General features: G+C 40.1%; 1 protein-coding gene across 1 annotated transcript; it reads right to left on the reverse strand.

Moving 5' to 3' along the window:
- Nucleotides 1-200: 200 nt before the first annotated feature.
- LOC110942959 (FK506-binding protein 5-like) lies at nt 201-2054 on the reverse strand. The gene has a single exon (XM_022184721.1). The coding sequence runs from the start codon at nt 2052-2054 to the stop codon at nt 201-203; it is 1854 nt and encodes a 617-aa protein (XP_022040413.1).
- Between the last annotated feature and the right edge of the window lie 23874 nt (nt 2055-25928).

Raw genomic sequence — 25928 nt, forward strand, 5'->3', positions numbered from 1 at the left:
TCGCTTCCTGCTCTATAAGTAATCACTGCTTCAGTTGTGATGCAACTATAAACCCAGCCCATGAAGCCTTTGTAAAACTCCTGCTCCATTGAAGGTACTGGTATAGTTTTCATCGTTCTCGGCTTTTTCACATTCAGAATCGTCTCTTCAACACCTGTCACTGGATCTCTCCTTGTAACTCTCTTCGGATAATGTGGCTTCTAGTGTTTGAAGTCTTTTAAAGCCTCGAACTTTATCAAACCCCACATAGCAACATCATTCTTCCTGACAGGATAGCCCAAGGTTCTAACTTTAGATAACTCATCCACATCCCACCATGGAAGTGACATAATATCATTTAACTTCTCAAAATATTGCACGCCACATTCTCTTCTTATTGCATATGCGTTAATCTGAGTTAAGAAACCCCAGCTAATGATGTCACCAAGAGATATGCTTCTATCACGTTGATAGTACTTCAAAGGCCGTTTGAACTTCCTCTCGTGATGGTCTTTGAACCATTTCTTCCTTTCTTCCTTTGCCATATCTTTGGGAGTTTCATCAAAGTTCTTATCTTTCAAAATCTCAGAAACTTTTCTTCTCAACTCATCTCGGTTCTCTTCTGTAAAGAACTCCATCAGCGTAGGCAACTGTGAAGTATATTCATTAACACTTTCATCATCCGTCCAATCTTCAACTTCGACTCTGTCATACATATCAGCATCTTCAACATACTTATACTCGTAATCAGGCTGCTGATTGATATCGAAGGCATTCAATTCTTCTTCAAAGTCGAACTTAAAGTCAGGATTCACCATACGCATCATTTCTCTAATCGTTTCCAGCGTATACGTATGAAAATGTTCGCCTTCTTCTCTGTAAGTATCCAATCTCAGGATTAACTTTTTGGCTTGTTGAACATTTTGAGCTTCACTCGACTCCCCCTTTCCCTCAGCTCCCCCTGATTCTTCATTCACTGAATCGTTCATCAAATCATCAACAGTTTTCTCAGTGGAAGCTTCAGATACTTTCACACCCGTACCACCCTGAGCATCATCATCATCATTGTCAGAACCATGACTGCTCGTAGAAAACACTTTCTCGTCTTCATCATCTTCCTCGTCATCCTCCTCATCATCATCCTCTTCATCACTATCACCAATTAACTCATCAAGAGGTGTATCTTCCTCAAAAAGACCAGATATAGCAGAAATCGGTTCAGGATTCTCAACAACCATGGAAGGAACAATCGATCTTTGCATCACTGCAGAACTACCTTCAGCACCTTTGCCTTTGTCTTTCATTTGTTCATCAATTTTAGCTTGACGTTCTGCTCTAAGTTCCTCAACTTGCAACTCTTCAAACTTTTGCTCTACAGACGTTCCGAGCATACTTTCAACGACTTTATTCAACATATAGAATTCATGATCTTTGAATGCTTTAGCCGCTTCTAGCTCTTTGTTTTTCAACTTGAAGTACTCATTCTGTTCATCTCTTCGAGTCTTTTCTTCTTCAAGTTCAGTGACTCGTACTTTCAAGATATCTATCTCTGATTGATCACTGTCAATCTTCTTCAACAACTCTCTGTTATCACCCTCCAACCTCTTCACACGTATTTCAAGAATTTTCTCACGATCCGAAACTTTCTTGTTCTCAGCAGCTAACTTCTTGTTTTCAGCAATCATCTCATCAACTTTCTTTTCAACATTCTTGACCTGTGAGGTGTTTGCAAAGTCAAAATCTCCTACATCATCAAGGCTTACACTCAAATTCGAAGGAACAGCTGGAAAACCTCGGTACCCCGCAGAACCAGGTGTTCGTTGACCTTGGGTGAGTGGTGGTGTTTGAAAGATTTCTTGCGGTGTAAGAAGGGTTTGTTGTGGTGGTGATGAAAGATGTAGTGGTGAAAGATGTCTGGGTGGTGTTGGTTGTTTTGGTGGTGGAGGTTGTTGTGGAGGTGTAGGTTGTCGTGGAGGCGATTGGATTGGTGATTGATGTGGTGTTGGTTCATGTGGTGGTGTTGGTGGTTTCTTGGTTTCTTTTGTTAGTTTCTTCTTTAAGACAATCTTTGGCATTTTAATCTTCGGTGTGACTTTACGAATCTTTAGAGATACGACTTTCTTTCGAGCTCTAGCTTTCTTTCGACCTACTGAAGGAGATTGTGACTCAGAGACGTGTTCTGGAGAAGGAACATAAGCATCATCGTCATCTTTTTCCTATCTCTTTCTTTTCCTCAACATTTTTTCTTGTTCTGTTGCTTCCTGAACTCTTCTTAAACGTTCAGTCTCGTCAATTTCATCATCTGAAGAGCTCGAAGAACTTGTAGTGCTCTTATCCACATCATCACCTTCAATGTCATCAATAACCTTCTCTTTTCCAGCTTCAACATTAACAGCTTGTTCAACTTCAGCAGTCACTCTTGGCCCAGTTTCCAAGACATCAACATTAAACATTATATCTTCACCAGCATTATACGGATCGTCTTCTGCAGCTACAACTGGCTCATCTTCTTCAGGTTCATCAACCAACAACGTTTTTGCGGCTTTCTTTTGCTTCTTCTTTGGTTGTGATGACGATCCTTCACCCTCTTGAATTTTAGGAGTGGCCTTTCTGCGTCTCCTCCCTGCTTCTTTGACAAACCATTCATTTTTGATACTTTTAAACTCCGCAAGAGTTTTCAGCTCTTCAGCATAGGCTGTCTCTTTCATCTCTTCTTCAGTTCTCCAGTTTTTGTGATCAACTGGATCAGGATCAACATAATTGGTATCCTTTATAAACCCGAAGAATTCAGCACCAACTTTTGGTTCAGGGTGATTAGGATGGAATCTTGCAAGCTGTTTAAGCGAATCCTTGCTCATATGAGATTGCACCAACAAGTCGTCCTTTATATTTCGATCAATTTCTGGATAAGCGTGATCGATCAACATCTGCACAAATCGAGGATACATCCAAGACTTGCTCTTCGTTATAATATTCTCTGTCATGTAGTGGAATACAATATGTGAGAAATTGTATTTCTTGTTCTGCACTAACGCAGTGACCATGTTCATCTGATAGTCATGCATTGTATCATAACTCCCCTGCGTATGACTGAGTGACATCAAAATACAGTGAATCAAGAACTTGTAGGGTTTCTGGAATTTTGACTTTAAATAATTTCCGACATTCAATGCTCCCTGATAACCCATTCTGAGCATTCATCCTTTCACCATTCGTTCTGGAAATCTTATTGGCGACTCTGCCTCATCTGGAAAATTAATAACCTCTCGAATAAGCGCTTCAGTGACAAATATCTTCTCATTTTTACCATGCACCTCAACAATTGACGAAATTACTTTGTTCTGATCATCGTAGCTTGCATTCTTCCAGAAACGGTCTATATGAGATCTGTACAGTGGACGTTGATCAGTAAGCGCTTTCTGGATTGGAACTCGACCCATAAATTCCAAGATACCACTAAACTTGGCTAATTCAGGGTTTTTCTGCATATCTAAATCACAACAACTGTTGTGAAGAGGATCAAAGATCACACTTGAGCCCTGCACATCAAAACAACGTACATTGAAAATTAGACACTTAGGAAAAAATTCATCACAAAACATTTACAAGTGATGACACTTAGAACCCTACAAGCGAAACCAGAATGATACACTATAAGCGAAATCACAAGTGTGCACAATAAGCGAAATCACAATAATGACACAAGAACGAAATTACAGGATATACTTATGAGCGGAATCACTGATGTGTCTTATAAGCGAAATCACAATATGTACCTAAGAGCGAAATCTGATTAACATTTAAGAGCGGAATCACAATATCACTTATGAGCGAAATCATCAAACTTGTATCTTGGGGCGAAATCACACTCAAACACTCAAAACTTATTAACTGATGAAATTGATCTTGAAATCTTGTTAACCTGATGATTCCGAGACTAATGATATACTTTAATTGCATTCTGATCATCAAACAAGCCCTAGATCTAAGTATGAACATCCTGTTACTCAACAAATATCATCAAACATCAGATTTGTTAAAAACAAACACACATATCCAATCTTTATACTAAAACGACAACACATGCTTGTTTTTAAGTTCAGATTTAACATATAACACTCTAAATCTACGGTATAGTTCATCAAGTATGCCGGCAGATCAAAATAAGTATGATGCAGGTCAAATTAGAACTCAAACAACCTTGCCCATGATTGTAAACTATGAGAATAACAAGATCTGTAAAAAATCGGGAAGCAGTTCGCCTGTAAAACGTGGTTTCCAAGGTTTCGCTTAAAGGTCGCCGGAGAGGAAAGTCAGTGGAACGAAATCAGGAAAATGACTTATGAGCGGAACAGCCTACTTATATAGTCGGCCTGATTTCGCTCCTGATGACCAATGGTACTCTCGAGCAAAATCACATTGGAAGTAAAAGCGAAATCACATGTGAAGCAGCTTATGAGCTGTGACACCTGTGTCACCGCAACCACCAAACAAATACCAAGCCGATGAAATATTGTATTTCATACTTGGGATTTTGTATAAATATGTGTATCTTTTGCACATATCAATCCTTGTTCAATTTCAAACTCTACAACGCTTTCTAGGGAATTATACGCAAACTGGTGCGTAAACGTACTCAGTTTAATGCGACAAATACTCCGGAACATCAACATATACTTAACATACCTTAAATAACCTTTACATAACTTAGAAATAAGTTTTGAAGGCTTTGGTATGGCAAAAACAAGTTAATTCGCTTACAGGGACTAAACTTGACAAACTGTGAAAGTATGCCAATTTGAACTGTAACGAACATTCCGGAACATGTCCATAAGTTAAACATACCATAAATATCCTTTACATAGCTTAGAAATAGGATTTGAGGGGTTTGGTATGCTAAAACAAACTTTTGGATCATTCAGGGACTAAAAGTGTCAAAAAGTGCACAAGTTTGCACTTTCGCGCATAACTTACGTTCTGAATACATCCGGACATCCAAAAATTTATGTAAGCATCCTAATATTATGCCTTAGTGTTTGGCATGAGAAAAATCCATTTGTCGCGTCATTTGGATCGTCTTTCGCGCTTATGCGCATTCCGTCGTAATTAAGCGAACATCGTTATCATACGGCCAAACGAACCGACATCCGGAATATTTTTGAGCATATTTCAAGTCCCCTACACTTTAACTTCATCTTAGAGCCTTGAAACGAGGTTAACGGGGCTTAAACGTGCCAAAAATGGGCCAAATCGCATGTTTCTGAAGTGCAGGGACTAAAACTGAAAATTCTGATCTGTGACCCTCAGGCGGGGCGCGTAAGGATTGCCCAAATCCTTACGCGGGGCGCGTCAGACATACAGAACAGATAAGATCAGCTAGTCAGCAAATTTCAGCTGGTTTAACCACAACCACATGTTTTAAACTTGCCCTTTCAGCTCACTAAGGGGTATTTTCAGTAACCACAAGTTTACGACAAGTGTACGCGCAAGATTCAATCACGTTTTTCAAGAAACGATCCTAACGGTTCGGGAAATACTATAAATACCCCACCCCCATTCTTGCAAAAACCCACACAATCTGATCAAGAGCTCTAAGTTGGAACCTTTGTTTCATACCTGAGCCATTTTGATCTAGATTAGCATTCGGGGACCCTCCGTAAGTATTCTTTCGCTCTTTTATTCGCTTTTCGAGTCCGAAAGTCAACTTTTTGTTGACTTTCTGCATTGACCAGCCTATGGTCAACCCGAAGTTCATGGAACTTCATAACGTGAGCGTGATCACGATGGTTATAGTCCGTAGTGACTATACCTACTGATTACCACGTTATCTAGGCTCAGTGACGAGTCGTAGTTTCGGCCAAAATGTGCATTCTTGCATATTTTGTAACCAAACTACTCGTGAGCATCAAAGCCGTTTGTTTTGATGCCAAACCTGTTTTCTAAACTTAGTTAAGCATGTTCTAACATGCTTAGCTCGTCACTTTTAGTTTAGTGCTTATATAGGGTCGTAAGGTAAGCGATCTAAACCATCGCTTATACTTTCGAACCCGACCCATTTGGTCGATCATTAGGATCCGACCAAACACATTAGGTGACCATAGCTATAACCTTCCGAGGTTATACCTTGTGGTCACGATGTTAGGCGTTCCAAATGCGTTCTACGCGAACGACGCGTAAAGGTAGCATAAGCTACCTAAATGGGTCGTAATGGGTCGCAAGCACTTAGGTTAGGTTTCATTTTAGTATGTAGGCTTTGTTAGACCATATTACACGAGTCTCCATACTCGTTTGGTTTACGAACCCGCATACTATCCGATCCATCCGATTTTGGTCCGGTATATTAATGTAGCTACCTATTAGGTGTCGTTTGATATTCCGTGATCTCTAGCATTATCTGGTTATTATACAAGAACTTCAAAGCAATCTCAGGTGAGTACATTGAACCCCTCTTTTACTGTTTTCCAAACTGTTTTGGGGTGAAACACATGTGCCTATCTGTTACTTTCATGCTTTCCTGTTTTCACATCATATACTTGCTATGTTCGATAGTACATATATAGTACATGATTTCATTGTTTTTATGCTATGTATGCCCATTGTGTGCGTACTTAGTACATCGCTTTACATTTCATGCTATGTAGGCCCATTGTGTGCGTACTTAGTACATCGTTTTACATTACATGCTATGTATGCCCATTGTGTGCGTACTTAGTACATTGCTTTACATTACATGCTATGTATGCCCATTGTGTGCGTACTTAGTACATTGTTTTACATTGCATTTCTGTTGCATATGCTCATCCAGCATATGAACACATTATGCTACATTTTGAACGTTGTGACCATTTGACTATGTGAACCGTCTAAACCCGTTTGATTATATGAACCGTTTGTAACCATTGAACCGTGTGAACCAGTTGTATCCGTTGACATGATTTACATTTGACAATAGACATTTGACTATACATAAACATTTCTACTGTTGTTAAACATTTCATTTTGATGGTTTGGTTTGAGTAAGCGATTAAGTAATGAGGCGTGTGTAATATGATACAAGCATGGTGGATACGCCGCTGGTACTTCCTATATATAAGTGTTTGTATGGTATTACATATCGTAGGATTATTTGAATCATTTCAATTTGAGACATATGACATTTTATACAAATAACAGACTTTTCACGAGACATTGTTTTACAAACGACTTATCTTATACAAACTCATTTTACATGGTTATTCAGTTAACCATGCATTATTCTCTTACTTATACATATCATCTGATTTTACCGTTTTTCAAATGATCTACAAGACAAAGCAAATTACAAGGTTCATGACTAAACCTTTTCTCAAACATAAGTCATGAATTCCGTTTTCACAAAACCAATGTATCTCACAGGCATTTTTATGCTGACGTACCTATTTTCACATGTGTTTTCAGGAGATGATGCATAGGATGTGTCAAGACATACTTAGGCGGACCTGTGCCTTAGTGACTTAAAACAAGACAAGAACTAGTTAATTTATGTTATGTACTCTATGGTTCTTGTTTAAACAATGTAAACATTCATGTTTGATTAATAAAACGAAACTTCAATTACCATGGATTTGAAACAATTGATTCTGTTACAACACTCCCCAACGTTTCCGCCACGTTCTGTATGTTCTACGTGGTCGGGGTGTGACAGAAAAGTTGGTATCAGAGCCAATGGTTTTAGGGAATTAGGTTATTAGTAATGCTTTGACCTAGTCTATAACCTTCCTAGGACCCTAACGCGAGTTTACTTGCGTTTAGTCACAAAACAATACCGTCACCTATCCTTAGGCGACGACCACAACAAGAACATAAATTTCAAAACCGCTTTGAAAACTAATCATCTGTTCTAGGATGATTGATTACTAGGTTTTGAACCCTCTGTTATAAGGTTTTGAACCCCTTTGGATTTTCAAAATCTCGTCAAGGTCGAGGTTAACAGTTTTCAAAGCCCACAAAGCTCTATGCTCTAACTCTACCGGAAGATGGCAAGCTTTGCCATACACAATCATAAAGGGTGTCGTTCCTAACGGTGTCTTATAGGCGGTGCGGAATGCCCACAAAGCGTCGTCGAGCTTTTCCGACCAATCCTTCCTACTTTTTTCTACCGTTTTCTCTAGAATTCTCTTCACCCCTCGGTTAGCATTCTCTACTTGGCCACTAGTTTGCGGGTGGTATGCGGTGGAAAGACGATGAGTGACACCGTAGCGAGCAAGTGATTTTTCCATGGCGGAATTGCAAAAATGTGTGCCACGGTCACTTATGATAGCTTTAGGGACTCCGAAACGCGTGAATAACTTATTAAGGAATCTCACCACCACTCGGGCATCATTAGTAGGTAAAGCTTGAGCTTCCACCCACTTAGAGACATAGTTGTGACAACCCTCGTAATTCCATGTATTCCGTACAACTTATTAATGATAATTAAAGTGCTTGATGACTGTGTAGAATTACTTAACTGCTTTCTGATTACTGTGTTATACTTACATGTGCTTGTTAACGTACTAGTCTTGTACAGAAAAGTTACTAAATAGTCCGTTATGATTTCCTGAGTATTGAGAATTAAAAATGTTACAAGAATATATATATATATATATATATATATATATATATATATATATATATATAGGACAAAGATCCGTTAGGAACCACCCCTTATTGCGAGAACCGCGAGAACCAGTGTGAACACAAACAGTAATTCCTAAAAAAATCTAAAAAACACCCAAAATTTTTTTTTTATTTTTTTACTATTTTTTTTTGAAAAAAATCGCTATATTTTGTTAATAAAAAAATAAAAAAAAATTTTCAAAAAAAAAAAAAAAAAATTCGAGCACCAGTTATCCATGCACATGTGCATATGTGTCGTTTCTTTGTCAAATTCCGTAATTCATTACAAATAATAGTCAATTGCACTTTCATTTACACTATTACGTGTAATACACTATCTTTTACATTACCAATGTTAGAAATGCACATGTGCATCTATATGTATCAACAGGAAATAAGGTGTTTTGGTACACTACTTTCTCTTTCATCTATCATTCCATCCATAATACACAAGCATGCACATGTGCATTTCTGTCATTTCTTTGACAAATTCCGTAATTCATTACATATATTAGACAATTGCACTTTCATTTACACTACCATATGTAATACACTACTTTTTACATTACCAATATTAGAAATGCACATGTGCATTATATGTATCAACATGAAATAAGTTGTTTTGGTACACCACTTTGAATACACTTTCCCTTTCATCTATCATACCATCCATAATACACTACCATTACCTCCTACCATCCATAATACAATACCATTACCTCCTACCATCCATAATACAATACCATTAACAATATTTTCACTTTATTACATGTATGTAAACACCATTTATACCATCCAATCAACATATTACATATAAAATTGACAACTATAACCAAACCATCAACCACTAGATATAACTAACCAAAAAACATGTATATGGGTCTACTTCTCCATTCAAAATCACAAACTTTTTGTACCAAAACACGTTATATCATGGTTATACCTAATTATGCACATGTGCATTTTGAATATTGGTAATGTAAAAAGTAGTGTATTACTAATGGTATTGTAAATTAAAGTGCAATTGTCTATTCCTGATAATGTATTACCGAATTTGTTGAAGTAATGATATATATGCACATGTGCATGGATAACTGTTACTCGAAAAAAAAAGTTTTTTTTTTTTTTTTTTTTTTTTTTATGGAACGAAATATAGCGATTTTTTGTTAAAAAATATTAAAAAAAATAAAAAAAAATTTTTGAGTGCTTTTTTGATTTTTTTTAGATTTTATTTTGTGTTCACATTGGTTCTCGCGGTTCTCGCAATAAGGGTGGTTCTCGCATGAACCTTACCCTATATATATATATATATATATATATATATATATATATATATATATATATATATATATATATATATATATATATATATATATATATATATATATATATATCTGTATGACACTATACGGATTAATTAAGCACTTTAACGAAACAACACCGAACCAAACAACCGGACTTTACCCGGAACATAAAAATATTGTTAAACACATTGTTTTTACTTTTCCGAGCTAGTTCGGGTCCCCGAACACCCTAACACACCTTATATCATATAACACACTATATATTACATAACACACATAAAGCACTAACTTAACCTTGGATTTCAATCAAGAACATTAACTAATTTAGTTGAAACCCAACTAGAACCCCCCCCCCCTACCATACGGTTACAATGGGTGGCACCCCACCCTTGTACTTCTTGAATTGTTTAATATGTGTGTAGTGTACTAATGAAACATTAGATCTAAAGGATAATAACATGTTGGAAAGATTTTCTATATAACCACAAGACCTTACACCATTGTCATTCATCTTCTCCAACTCGCAAAAAAACCCCATTGATCCTCCATACCTACGGCTCCATCTCTCACACTTCACACTTCCATTTTAACTTCAATTTCAAGCATTCTAAGGTGTTCACAAGGTGTCTCTAGCTAAGTTAGGAAGCTTGGTGTTCTCCGAAGTTGAAAGACCTTCTCTATTTGCTATTAACCACCACTTTTCTACTCTTGAACTTCCCTAGTCTTGAACTAGTGGTAAGAACTTAGATCTTTGCTTCTTACATCTTGTTTAGGTGGTTAAAGATGTGTAGTGATCAAAATGATAAGAAAACTCTAAAGAACCTTAAACAAGCCTTGAACATAAACTAGTCTAGTGATGAAGTGATGTTAATATGATGTTGTTATGATTCTTGTTGATTTCCTGATTATTTGCTGGTTAATATTGATGTTTGATGTTGTTGAGATTACTAAACATGTTAACAGAATCAATCAAACATGCGTTAGAAGGTAGGAAACTAAAACAGAAAGCTGGTTGGTGTTTACAGCCAACTTCAGTTGGCTGTAACCAGACCGTAACTTAACGAAAAATGTATTTTCTGAGTTCTAGATTTATGTATTATGAAATACCGTTCTAATGGCACTGGAATCATAATTTTTGGACTTCGTTTACTATTTTTAAAGACCCGATTTGTAAAAGCAGCTAAAGCTGAGTTTTTACAGCAGTAAATGGGTGTTATAGTTTTAGTCATAACTTGAAACCTGGGGAGAATTAGCTCATTAAATTGGTATTGTAGATGGACACTGATGTCGTAGAAATTGTCCCACTGGAATTTCGTCAATCCGACTTACAATGAATTTTTAATGAATTATTCCATGGACTGCAGTCAGAAAGTAATGAATCTGATTGCAGTCTGGAAAATGAATTTTTTTAAAATATTGGTGATGAATTGGATCCCGAGATTTTTATACAATAATATCTGGATCGTTTTGCACCTTCTGTAAAAAGTTAGGAATTTTTGAAATAAGATAACTATTTTATTAAAATGCTCAAAAACAGCCCAGTTTTGGTTATTTAAGTTGAAATGACATAAGTAGTAATTTGCGTGTCTAAATGTCAAGTATGTTATCTGTGAATGATCTAACACGTTATGTGTCAATAAAGTGTTATGTGCAATGTCATATGTTTATTTGTGAACGGGAATAGATGGGGAGTTTATATGGGCATAAACCGTTAAAGTAATGCATGTTATGTGATAGATACTTGTAGGAACTTTGTGCTCTATTTGAAAATCACTAAATGACTAACTGGTAATCATATTTACGTGATTGACCGACCTTGACTGTTAGCTATATTTGAGAATCTAACCGAGCAAACCGAGGTGAGTTCACACACTTTCTAAGGCATGGGATTCCCGGTGGTTGGGAATGGGTAAAAGAATTTAAAACGGAATCTACATATCCTCCTTGGGTAGGATATGTACGGCCATCCTCCATAGGTAGGATGCCAATATTAATGCTGCGTATTCTCCTTGGGTAGAACTACGTACGTTCGTCCTCCTTGGGTAGGACAACAACCTTAAAACTTACTAGACAAAACTCTATCATGAAGTCCCTCATTTTATATCGACTTAATCACCGAGGCCAGTGGCTAGTGGGTCATTAGTTAATAGCGCTATTAGGTTTAACAAACCTCACACCGTGCCAGGTGGACGGGCGTGTACTAATGGACTATGGCAAACTGTCAGTGATGATAGACACTGATGTAGGGCACAACTTATTTGCGTTAGTAGTCGATATGGTAAGGTCTAGTGGTTCACATGGGGAAGCCCCCACTAATCATGGATATGGTTTGGGTAATAAAGAATGAGCTGGTTAATCATGCTTTCAACTACGGGGTAACCCCCACGGCCATTACGCCAACGAAAGACAAACCACGTTTTCAGAAACAACTTAAAACTAAACAACCAACCGTGAACTCACTCAACTTTGTTGTTGACTCGTTGTTACATGCCTTACAGGTTGTTATATGCTTGGAGCTTGCACGAGGAAGGAGTCGTTGTAGGATACGGACTGTTATGTTCCGTATTTAATATTTAATCTCTTTTGAACTTATTAAACTTACGCTTTAGACTTTAAACTTATGAACTATGGACTTATGTTTTTGGTTTTACTTCTATTGCTTCTGCTGATTAATTCGAACTTAGTTAACTAGCTTTGGTCACCAATTGTATTGTGGTTGATTTTATTTACTTATTACGTTCTTCAATATGATTGGTGGCTCGATCCTGGTCACGTCACGCCTCCAAGCGGTGATACTCCGCATGGTGGATTTTGGGGGTGTGACAGATTGGTATCAGAGCCATTGGTTATAGTGAACTTGGTTTTAAAAAGGGAAAAGCTTTTTGGTAAAACCAGACTATAACCTGTACAGTGCTCAACGATCCACAACGACGCTTCACTCCACGTGCAAGACTCGACACAATAGGTGGTATGATCTATGTTATATTGTCGTTTAGATAGTTACACTGTGCATTAGGTATCGTGATAATTGCTATTTGAATCTTGTGTGCTTACTCTCTCCTGTCGTCCCACACTTACACACTTTCGCGACACTTTTGTCACTTACGTTGCTACATTGTGAAGATCATGAGCGGACGCGGAGGACGTATCAACCTCACTAAAGCTCAGTTGATGGCTCTAAATCAACGAACGAGTTCCTGAGGCACTCGCAGCTGTTCCTGCAGGAGGTATAACCTGTCATATGAACCCATCTTAGGACGTTTAGATCCTACCTTCGCGAACCAACCCTCATGCTTAGCCTTGTCTTTTATTCTCGCACCACAGCTCAACATTATCAGCCTCCTGTGTGCACGTTCAAAACCTTCATGGATTGCCGACCTAGTACTTTCAGCGGAACAGAAGGAGCTGTAGGTCTTCTTCACTGGTTTGAGAAGCTTGAGTCTGTTTTCGAGATGTGTGAATGCCCTGAAGATCGTAGGGTGAAATATGCTACTGGAACACTCGAAGGTGCTACGTTAACCTGGTGGAAGGCCCAGGTTCAACTGCTTGGGTTGGCAGTTGCTAATGCCACCCCATGGAACGGTTTCAAAGAATTAATTAAAGAAGAGTACTGCAGTCGTGACGACATCCACAAGCTGGAGGTGGAATTTTTCAATCTGAAGATGACGGGGTCTGAGATCGAGGCATACACGAAAAGGTCAAACGAGCTAGCCATCTTGTGCCCTACTATGGTGGACCCTCCCATCAAGCGCATTGAGCTGTACCTTAAGGGCTTGGTGCCAGAAATTCAAAGCCACGTAACCTCAGCTAACCTTGGCACCATACAGCAAATCATCAAGTTGGCTCATCGTCTCACTGATCAGGCAGAGGAGCAGAACAGGCTGCCCAAGCATATTAGCACTACTACTTCCGATGCTCCCAATGATAATAAGCGCAAGTGGGATGGAAATTTGGGTAAGGGTTCTGCTTCAGCTCAATCCTAGCAGAGAAAGACAGACGAGTACAAGAGCCCCGGTCAGCAGTCTTCTGGGAATCAAGGTCAGGGTGGGTACAAGGGAAATCACCCTAAGTGCAATCGATGTAATCTGCACCACAGCCATGTCACAAGCTGGGTCATGAAGCTAAGGATTGCAGGAGCCCACGTCCTGCGAATCAGAATCGCCAACAACACCAAGCTCCACAGAACCACCAGCAGCAGCAACAGCAGGGCAATAAAGGATGCTTTTAGTGTGGCACTGTAACAACCCGCACTTTCGTGCGTTGTTACTACTCAATACACTCGTTACGCCTAGCACCAGAGATTCGGATCATAATGTAACTATATCAGATCTATCGCTAAATCAGAGTATAATCGAATAATTACGCATATTCTATCGCTATTACAAACCTATTTTCAATAAATTATAACACTCACGATGATGTTGAGTGAGGGCTTAATCTACCCTCCTCGATAACCGTGAGGTGTCAAAAGGTAAGCAACCAACGCAAACAAGGACTATCGGGTGAGTACCATGCCTCTAGCCGTCATGACGATGATGGCAATACGAGCAAGTAGTACCCCGATAATCATTGTGGCACATCACATCGAAGAATGCACTCGAAGGCACGCGTAACTCGATCACCGCACCGAATATTGGATACATAGATACGTATATACGGCCCTTTTGTGATCAATTATAATAAATAATTAAATAATTATATAAATATATGAAATTATGGCTCAAACAGTCGAAATCGTGCCAAAAACGAAGACCCAGGGCTTCCGTACGGACGGGCCAGCCGATCGGCTGGACCGCCCGATCGAACGGGCCAGCCGATCGGCTGGGCCGGCCGATCGGACAGACAGCCCATCGGCTGGGCCCATCTGATCGAACGGACCAGCTGATCGGCTGGGTCGTCCGATCGGACAGGCCAGCCGATCGGCTGGGCCGGCCGACCGAACGGGCCAGCCGATCCGGCCCACTTTTCCTCCTTTTTCCTCCTCCTTTGCCTATAAATACCCCTCTATCACCCTCAAACACTTGTTGTTGCTGCTGTTATTCGACCAAGACGTTCCAGCCCTTTAATCTTCCGATTTCTCGCGATTCTTGTAAGTTTTCAACTCAAATCTTGTACTTCCTTGGTCTAAATGCAATCCTTCATCTTTCTATCTTTCAAAATTCGACTTTTAACCGTGAAATAAGCGGATTTGGAGTATTCTAGGGTGATGTCACCATGGAGTTCTTCAAGGATGATGTCATCCCATGAAGAACAACTCAGATCCGAATGGTTCCATACGATTCTTCATGAATCTCGTCTAAATCTATGTTTTCTAATCAAAAAGCCATGGATTGAGATGTTCAGAGTGATGTCATCACAAGGTTCTTATGAACTTCAAGTGTTGGCCTCATTCCACCAAGAACAACTCAGAACCTAGGGATTTCAAGAATAATCAATGTTTCCACATTAAATCTACACATAAAACGGTGGAAACAGAGCTTGGACCGACCTTCCACTCATTCTTAGTGTCGTGTTGGTCGAGGATCTGATTCCCACCGAAGAGACGACCAAGTTCGGGTTAAACACGGAAAAACCGTCAAGAACGGCCAGTTCTGATGAAACGGGGTGATTCCCGGCCGTTAAAAACAGGTCGGAATTGATGGGATTTCAGTTGTTTAACACGTCACCACAACGTCTCGACCAAAAATACCGAAAACACTCGAAAACCATCGAAAACAGCTGGACAGGCTGGCCGATCAAGCGGTCCAGCCGATCGAGAGGCCCAGTCGATCGAGCTGCCCAGCCGATCGGCTGGACCAGCCGATCGAACGGCCCACTCGATCGAGTGGCCCACTCGATCGAGCAGTCCATCCGAATGGGCCAGCTCAATTCAATTTTCGTCCAAATTCGTGTAAATTCGTTACCGTTTAACGCGTAATCCAATACTCATGCAATTAATCTAAAAGCAGGACATTCTCAGGCACCATCCCGCCAATCCAACCGAATACGCACTGTGAGTATACTTAACCCCTTTTATCGAATTTTGGGTGCAACATACGTTCCTTATAAATCGAACTTATCAAACGAATGATTCAAATTGTTAATCTATCACTTGCGAATAACTGTTTGCATAGATATACGTGATGCTAGTTGCATGTATGCTAGGACTTATACTCGTGACGTCCCACCCAGACTAGTATAGTACTATTGCGCCCGACGGGGTCTAGTTATGCCATCGAAGAGTCGAGCATCGAGGACTTAGCTGGTAGTATCAGTTTTGTGAGTATATATGTCGTGTATTACGTTTATGCATATGGAAATTCGCAGCACTTTTAATCTATTATACTATTACATATCAAACCTGTATACTCGCCAATACTTTTGTATCGACAATATTTTAACGTATGTTGCAGAATTAGTCGAAGTCTACATCAAATCAAGCTAGGAAGTCTAGAAACTCACCTAGATTCTAAGTTGACAGATTTTAATTGTTCGAGAGAACAAGAAATCTGTAATAACTTATGTGATTGTATCGTTGTTAGTATGGGATAACAAATGTAATGAATATTATCGGAATATAGTTGTTATGGATTCTCTTGAGCAATCTGATTCGCCTAGTGCCGCGCCCCGATGATTCCACCATCGGTTGGGGTGTGACAGATTGGTATCAGAGCCATAACTATAAGGAATTAGGCAAGACTCGACGTAGTCCGAGTCGACGTCTTAGAGAATGACCTAGTCTATAGTCTAAGCACCCACAGCCTGCCTCGTACGAACCCAGTAGGGTTTGTATGCGCCTACCTGCTGCTTCTGATCGAAATTGCAAAAACTATGACTTTGTGTGAACCCCGCATTACTACAACTTCACACGAAGAAGCCTTTCCTAAGGCTGAAATACTACTAGCCTTTCCTAAGGCAGACATAATACACATGTTTTCGAAAGTATTCGCATCTCACAACCGAGCGATCCAGTCGAGACCAGGTATGAAAACCAGTAACTCTCGATAGGATTCCTCACTCAGCGCATTTTTCTTTCACGAGAATCTTTCGTTGAGTCAGGAGTGACATCCATACCTCGACGAAAGCCTCCCTTTCGAAATTCTAGTGAAGCTCTCGTATTTATTCGATGAGCGTAATCACAAATTAGGGACGAAACTATTAAGTCAGGGGTGAAACCCGTACCTTAATGAACCGTTCCACTCCCTAAAATGTTTTTCAAAAAGCTCTCACCAGGGACTCGACCATCACAACGACTCGAGTCACGCGATGACTTGGAGGATGAATGCCATGAGCTGCATCCCAGTGGAAGCATAAGCCTCCAGAGTAAACGCGTGTGCACGAACTTGTTGGGTGTGATTGAGTTACCTTGGGTAGTCGACGCCTAAACACCCGACGCACTCCGAGTATCTTACTAAGCCTACAACTCCCCGGATTTTACGATTTGATGAACTTAATTACGTTTTATGTATTTAATTGCGATTATCCATTTTCGCTCCCTGTTTTACAAAGCGCACAACTCGCACAGCCATCGCAATCCAAAACAAAGACCGAAGGATCGCAACAAAAACTAATGCCCAAATGTCCGATTTCTCTCGCAATCCCTCTCTCAACACGTCCTCGCGCATTCTAAACTATATATAGGTGTGTGAATAAGTAAGAACTACGACTATCTATATCTAAGTACAATCAAGACATCGTGTGAAAATCTAGGAAGTTCGTGTCTCCTATGTGGCTCCTATGTGAAGTCTATTTATATTGCACATTACAAGTTTCGACCGCGCTCAATCGCATCGTAAACTCGAAATCATTATGATCGAATCTCATTCCAAATCTCTCTCTGTCTAGATGCCTTCCAACAACTCTATCTCGAGACGAATAGCCAAGAGAAGAGCCAAACGAAGCGCCGATAAGAGGATTGCCTCGATTGTGACCAAGGAAGTGGTCAAGCTCATTCCTCAAATTGTTGCTCAAGTGCACTCTATCAGTAACTCTCGAGCCACGAAGGACTCTAAGACGGAATCGCCGCAATCTACTTTCCTATACAAACACTTCAAAGCCTGTGACCCGATGGAATTCACAGGTGAAGGAGGTGCGACCCAACTGCTCCAGTGGTTCAATTCTATCGATGTCACCCTTCGACAAAGTGGGTGTCCCGATGGTTTCCGTACTACTTGTGCTACCGGGGTATTTCAATCACGAGCACTCGCCTGGTGGACCGCCGAACGCAACAAACATGGGATCTCCGCAGCTTACGCCCTCTCTTGGGACGAGCTGAAGGAACTCATGAAGGAAGAATATTGTCCCCCTCACGAAGCCCAGAAGCTAGAAAACGAATTTTGGGAAATCAAGCAAACCGGAGGTGACAATGCTGACTACACAGCAAGGTTCAAGCAGCTTAGTGCAATCTGCCCAAGTCAAGTTGACACTCCAAGGAAAGCCATCGCGAAGTACCTCCGCGGCTTACATGAGAGTGTGGGTGATTTTGTAGAAGCTGCAAGACCTGCTACCATCGAAAAAGCCTACCGTTTAGCCGCAGAGATCAACAGCAAACGAGTCTTGGATGGGTTTTTCTCCAAGAAGCCTGTCAAACAAGCTCGTCAAGCAATCATCATCAACTCATCCGACGATTCCTCTGGCAAATCGATCGAGGAATCATCTGGCAGCTCCTCTGAAAGCTTTTCTAAGGATTGCTCCGACAATGTCTCCATCAATTCATCAGGCGAATCCGACAACGATACTGCATCATCTCATGAAGCACAACCAAGCCACAAACGAGAGATCGTGAACCCAGACTCATCAACAACTAGACTGCCGCAACCTGAACCTCTCCAATCAGTCGCAGTTCAACCGAAGCGTGCTTACAATGGGCCCCATCCACTGTGTTTCACGTGCACGTATCATCACCCGCCAGAAGCAAATTGTCGCTATTGCACAAATTGCAACTGGTATGGTCACTATACACAGCACTGCCGCGCAGGACCGCAACTATGAAGGAATTCAACAACAGCCGCAGTCTCCGCTAGTGTTCTCCACAGCAACGTTATCTTGCTTCTAATGTTGTTGTAATAATATGACTTATCGCTATCATTTCCTTTTATGTGTGGAGCTTATTTCATCTATCGTCGCATGTGGACTCTATTTCTCTTTTACTCTAGCACCACCTAAACGCTAGCACTATGTACTATATGATGTATTTTACCCTTACAACACTCTTAGAATGAGGTACGATATACGTGCAAGGAGCAACTATTCGCATGTGCACACGGGATTATTTTGGTCAGTGCACGGAGATCGTAGTGAAGTTCTAATGGTGCCATAACGTTTAAAAGCATGATCAAGGGTCTTGGCCATGTCAACAAAGCGTGACACTAAAGCACGGGGCATAAGTAGTAAGGGTAAGGCAAGGTGTGCCTTACCATACTACCGAAGCTTCGTGAAGAAAGTGCCATGTGGAGTTGGACGTTATTAGACCTATTATATTATAATGATTACTTTCGACACGATACAAATCGATCACAAGGCGTAACAAAACTAAAATCGCATCACTGCGAGACTTCTCGTAAGTCTGCGTACGCAACACAATTGCCACATCGATGGACTTAGGTAAGTTCACCCCGAAGAGCAATTGGAGCAACGCAAGACTGGTCGTAAGTCTAGAATGCAACTCATTCGCAGTTTTGCTGGATCCACCTCGCAATCTAAATCACTCGATATGGCTCGAAATCGCAATCGCATCTTGTGTGTCTCGCAATCTATAGCACTAGTTACTGACTATTGTGTGAACCTCTATCATTTGGTGTGGATCGCTTATTGTGGATCGCTAGAAGAATATCAAAAATCACTCGCTTTAACGCATTTCGCGCCTAGTTCATCGACTCGGTACTCTCATCATGGGTCGCTATCACTCATCGATACACGTGTTATTTGTGTTATGTCAGCAGGCACGACCTCGCTTCACGAGACAAAACTAATAGGGTTGAAACATGGTGGTGTTTTGATCATATTAGCAGACTTTCGTGGAAAGAGGCCATGCGGGCTAACAATAGCTACAGTTTGTGGTATGTTCAACTCAATCGAATCGCATATCGTTCACAACGCAATGATCGTCACTTATCATCTATCAGGGTCTATTGCCTATCGATATTCGGTTATCACTTGGAAGTCATCGCAGTTGTGTAGAATTAGGGTACATGACATCGCTTCACGGGACAAAACTAACATGGGAAAACGTGGTGTTTTCTATATTAGCAACTCTCGTGGAAACATGCCATGTAGGTTTTATGTGGAACAAATAGAAATCGCATTTAATCGAATAAAAAAAAATCGTGTTATTTGCTATCGCTTATCAATCGTCGTCTAACCCAGTGTGTCATATCAAAGTTTTGTATGATTGAACTACTCGCATTCGCTATCGACGCTTTGTCTGTATCCAATTCGCTTCAACTCAAGACTCGGTCTAACATCCTATCGCTTGGACCGAGGGATCGAAACTCTATCTGTGTCTTATCGGCACGCGTGACACCGCCTCACGAAACAGAGATAATATGGGTAAAACATGGTGGATATGCCACTGGTACTTCCTATATATAAGTGTTCTAATCATATTAACAACCTTTCGTGGGAAGGTGCCACGTGGGGCCCGATGTAAACTATTTCTCCGTATTACTAAAGAAAACCGATTTTTATAAAATTTTGTTAAAACCGTTGGACAAGTGAAATCTCCTTAGAACATGGAGAAAAAAAAAACATCGAATCAGTTTAGCTCCGTGCCCGAAGGAAGTTTCATAAGTCCAGTTTTTCCTTAAAAACTTTTGCAATGACAAAAAGAAATCTTCACGAAAACGATGGTTCGACAATCGAGTTTCAGCTCGAACCCACGTTCTAGGAAAATTTTCTTAAAACTTATTTTGCCGCCGAATTCTTTTAAAATGTGGGCATTGACGCAGTTAGCGCCGCGCCATGAGGGAATTTTCCTAAATATCTTCGAAGATTAATTGATTACCGATAAGTTTGAAACGTTATCGAATCGCTTTTGTGTGTGTTATCGCTTTTGGTTATTCGAATCGTATCCTCTCACCGCACTCGCTCGTCGAATCTTTAATCGATCGCTCGCTTATCTAGACGCTTTTAATCGTTACTCTCATTCGCGTCAACTCTTACGACCCTACTAATGGAATAATTTCGGGACGAAATTTCCTAAAGGAAGGGAGACTGTAACAACCCGCACCTTCGTGCGTTGTAACTACTCAATACACTCGTTACGCCTAGCACCAGAGATTCGGATCATAATGTAACTATATCAGATCTATCGTTAAATCAGATTATAATTGAATAATTACGCATATTCTATCGCCATTACAAACCTATTTTCAATAAATTATAACACTCACGATGATGTTGAGTGAGGGCTTAATATACCCTCCTCAATAACCGTGAGGTGTCAAAAGGTAAGCAACCAATGCCAACAAGGACTATCAGGTGAGTACCATGCCTCTAGCCGTCATGACGATGATGGCAATACGAGCAAGTAGTACCCCGATAATCATTGTGGCACATCACATCGAAGAACGCACTCGAAGGCACGCGTAACTCGATCACCGCACCGAATATTGGATACATAGATACGTATATACGGCCCTTTTGTGATCAATTATAATAAATAATTATATAATTACATAAATATATGAAATTATGGCTCAAACAGTCGAAATCGCGCCAAAAACGAAGACCCAGGGCTTCCGTACGGACGGGCCAGCCAAATGGGGAGGCCAGTCGATCGGACGGGCTAGCCGATCGGCTGGACCGCCCGATCGAACGGGCCAGCCAATCGGCTAGGCCGGCCGATCGGACAGACAGCTCATCGGCTGGGCCCATCTGATCGAACGGACCAGCTGATCGGCTGGGGTGTCCGATCGGACAGGCCAGCCGATCGGCTGGGCCGGCCGACCGAACGGGCCAGCCAATCCGGCCCACTTTTCCTCCTTTTTCCTCCTCCCTTGCCTATAAATACCCCTCTATCACCCTCAAACACTTGTTGTTGTTGTTGTTGTTACTCGACCAAGACGTTCCAGCCCCTTAATCTTCCGATTTCTTGCGATTCTTGTGACACCTGTGTCACCACAACCATCAAACAAATGCCAAACCAATGAAATATTGTATTTCATACTTGGGATTTGTATAAATATGTGTATCGTTTGCGCATATTGATTCTTGTTCGATTTCGGGCCTTAAATCGCTTTCTAGAAGGTTATACGCGATCTGATGCGTAAATATAACCAGTTTAATGCAACAAACACTCCGGAATAGTGAAATAGGCTTAACATACCTTAAATAACCCTTACATAACTTAGAAATAAGTTTTGGATGGTTTGGTATGCCGAAATCAAGTTTATTCGCTTACAGGGACTAAATTTGACAAACTGAGAAAGTATGTTAATTTGAACTGTAATGAACATTCCGGAACATGGCCATAAGTTAAACACACCCTAAATATCCTTTACATAGCTTAGAAATAGGCTTTGAGGTGTTCGGTGTGCTAAAATAAACTTTATGCTCATTCAGGGACTAAAAGCGTCAAAAAGTGCATAAGTTTGCATTTTCACGCATATTTTACGTTCTGAATACTTCCGGACTTCCAAAAATTTATGTAAGCATTAAAATATTTTGTTTTAGTGTTTGGCTTGTCAAAAATCCATCCGTCGCGCAATTTGGACCGTTTTTGCATCCGTTACGACTTCCGTCGTAATTAACCGAACAACGCAATCGTACGGCCAAACGAACCGACATCCGGCTTATTTTTGAGCATATTTCAAGTCCCCTATACTTTAACTTCATTTTAGAGCCTTAAAATGGGGTTAACGGGGCTTAAACGTGCCAAAATGCATCAAAAATCAAGTTTGGGAACACAGGGGCCTGTTCTGCCAATTAATGAAACTTTCTGCCAGTACCTTAGGTCCTTACGGACCGTATGGGACCTCTTACGGTCCGTAAAGGTGTCCCAGGTCAGCAGAAAATGGTTCCAGCTATTTCCAGCCTGTTCCAGCTGTTTTGGTGGGTTGCAAATGGTTTTCTAACTTACTAGGGACTAGTTTTGGGTGCCCATTGTATTGCAAATCAGTGGGTACAAGTGTAGGGATGAGATTTAAGCTTGGGAATCGAGGAACGATCGTAACGGTTCTTGTTTATCTATAAATACCCACCTTGCCTTACCCATTTCCCTCACATTTGATCTGAGTTTTCTCTAAGTGGTTGTGTTTTACACTTCCTACCTGAGATTACTTGGAATCAAACCTTGCGAGGACCTTCTGTAAGTTTTCTTTTGCGTTTATCGTTCATTTTAGCGTTAAATCAAACTGCGTTTGACTTTCTGCATTGACCAGTTTATGGTCAACGCGAAGTTCGTTTGAACTTCATAACGTGAGCGTAATCACGATGGTTATAGTCCCTAGTGACTATACCTACTGATTACCACGTTATCTAGGCTCAGTGACGAGTCGTAGTTTCGGCCAAAATGCGTTTCCTCGCGTGTTTTGTAACCAAACTACTCTAGGTTATTAAAACCGTTTGTTTTAATACCGAACCTGTTTTCTAACTTTACTAAACATGTTCTAGCATGTTTAGCTCGTCACTCTTAGAATTGTGCTTTTTTAGGGTGGTAAAGGTAAGCGATCTAATCAATCGCTTATACTTTTGAACCCAACCCATTTGGTCGATCATTAGGATCCGACCAAACACTTTAGGTGACCGTATTTGTATAGGGAATAACCTTCCGAGGTTATACCTTATGGTCACGTCATTTAAGTAGTTGTATGATAGGTAGTTTATATGCCTTAGGTAAATTACCAAAATGCCTTTTTTACGCATAAATTCATTTTAAACATATTTAACTTAATTTTTGACATCTAAACTGATTTAGCAACAATATTAGACATGTTAAGGCATATAATACTTGTCATAGGACTAGTTAGGCTTTCCGAACGCGTTTTACGCGTGCGACGTGTTAAGGTAGCGTAAGCTACCTAAACGGGTCGTAATGGGTCAAAAGCACTTAGGATAGGTTTCGTTTTAGTACGTAGGCTTTGCTAAACCATATTACATAAGTTCCCATACTTATTTAGTTTACGAACCCTCGTACTACCCGATCCTCCGATAGGTCCGTTTATTAACGTAGATACCTATATAGGTGCCGTTTGATTCCGTGATCTTCTAGCATTGCTTGGTGGTTATCCTAGGACTTCTAAGCAATCTCAAGTGAGTACATAGACCCCTATTTTACTGTTTTTCAAACATTTTGGGGTGAAACACATGTGCCTACTTGTTACTTTCAGGATTTCATGCTTTTATATCATATACTTGCTATGTTCATTACTACACTATTAGCACATGATTTCATTATGTTTATGCTATGTATGCCCATTGTGTGCATACTTAGTACATCGTTTTACATATCATTTCATGCTATGTATGTTCATCATACTTAGTACATCGTTTTACAAGACATCTTATAGTTGGTATCATGCTATGTATGTCCATCCGTCGCATACTTAGTACATTGTTTGTGCATTCTTACCTATGGTTTGGTTGTTACATATTTCACTTGCCATACATGACATTTTGTTTACACAATACTTGATTGACATTTGACAATGGTTTAGACATGGGCAATTTACATTGGTGGTTTATGTGGGTAAGTGATTTGAGTAACGAGACGTGTGTAATGTGATACAAGCATGGTGGATACGCCGCTGGTACTTCCTATATATAAGTGCTTGTATTATATTACATGGGGTAGCGTTATTTAAATCATTCATTTGGACTTATACATTTTCACACAAAAAACATATTTTTCACAAGACATTGTTTTACAAAACAGTTTGTTTTATACAAACTCCTTTTTACTTGGTTATTCAGTTAACCTTACATCATTCTTTTTAACTATACCTATCTATCATCGATTTTCAAACGTCTTATAAAAGCAAACACTTAAACTGGATTCATGACAAGTTTTTGTTAAACATTTTCTCAAACATAGGTCATGAATCCTATTTTTCATAAAACCTATGTACTCGCCGGCATTTTTATGCTGATGTATTTTCACATGTGTTTCAGGTACAATAGTTGATGATATTTGATATTGACGCATGCTCACATAGGATTGGACGAGGCCTTAGTAACATTAAAAGATGCAAGACTAGTTAATTTTTGTTATGTTTCTTTATTGTTAAGACATTGTAACTCATTAAATTCAATAAAACGAAATTTGTTTAATCCATAGTTGTGAAACAATGATTCTGTTACAACACTCCCCGACGTTTCCGCCACGTTTTGTTGTTTTACGTGGTCGGGGTGTGACAGAAAAGTTGGTATCAGAGCCAATGGTTATAGGGAATTAGGTTATTAGTAATGCTTTGACCTAGTCTATAACCTTCCTAGGACCCTAACACAAGATTCTTGTGTCTAGATTTTAAAACAATACCGTCACCTATCCTTAGGTGACAACCACAACAAGAACATAAATTTGAATCTGCCTTGAAAACTAATCATCTGTTCTAGGATGATTGATTACTAGGCTTTGAACCCTTTGTTATAAGGTTTTGAACCCTTCTAGTTTGACTCATATTTGGCTTAGTGCCTTTTGAGTTTTCAAAATCTCGTCAAAGTTTGGGTCTAAATAATGCGAACACGTGCAAACTGGAAGAGTGGGTGCCTGTACCCTGAGTTTTCTGTCTAAGGCTAGAGTGTTCATACAAATCTGCAGTATCGGACCAGTCACTCTTACCTGGGAACTCTTGGGGTGAGTGTCCACTTATAGGCGAGCATGTCTTCGCGATACATTATGGGGACCTATGTACTTTAATTCAGCCTTTGTGTGTCGTTTGTTTGCTTCGTGGATCAAACAAATGACCATCACCCATGCTTTTGGTCGGTAATTTCCTATTCTTACCCAATGCCATTTCACTTGTTTCTCTCTCTTATTTCCCTTTTAGAATGCCTCCGTGACGCGAGAATCAAATACCTATTGAAGATCTG

This window comes from Helianthus annuus, chromosome 5, assembly GCF_002127325.2.
Source record: "Helianthus annuus cultivar XRQ/B chromosome 5, HanXRQr2.0-SUNRISE, whole genome shotgun sequence".
NCBI lineage: Eukaryota > Viridiplantae > Streptophyta > Magnoliopsida > Asterales > Asteraceae > Helianthus > Helianthus annuus.

Excerpts from the sequence above, each read along its gene's own strand:
- LOC110942959 (XM_022184721.1), bottom strand. The coding sequence starts at position 2,054 with ATGCCAAAGATTGTCTTAAAGAAGAAACTAACAAAAGAAACCAAGAAA.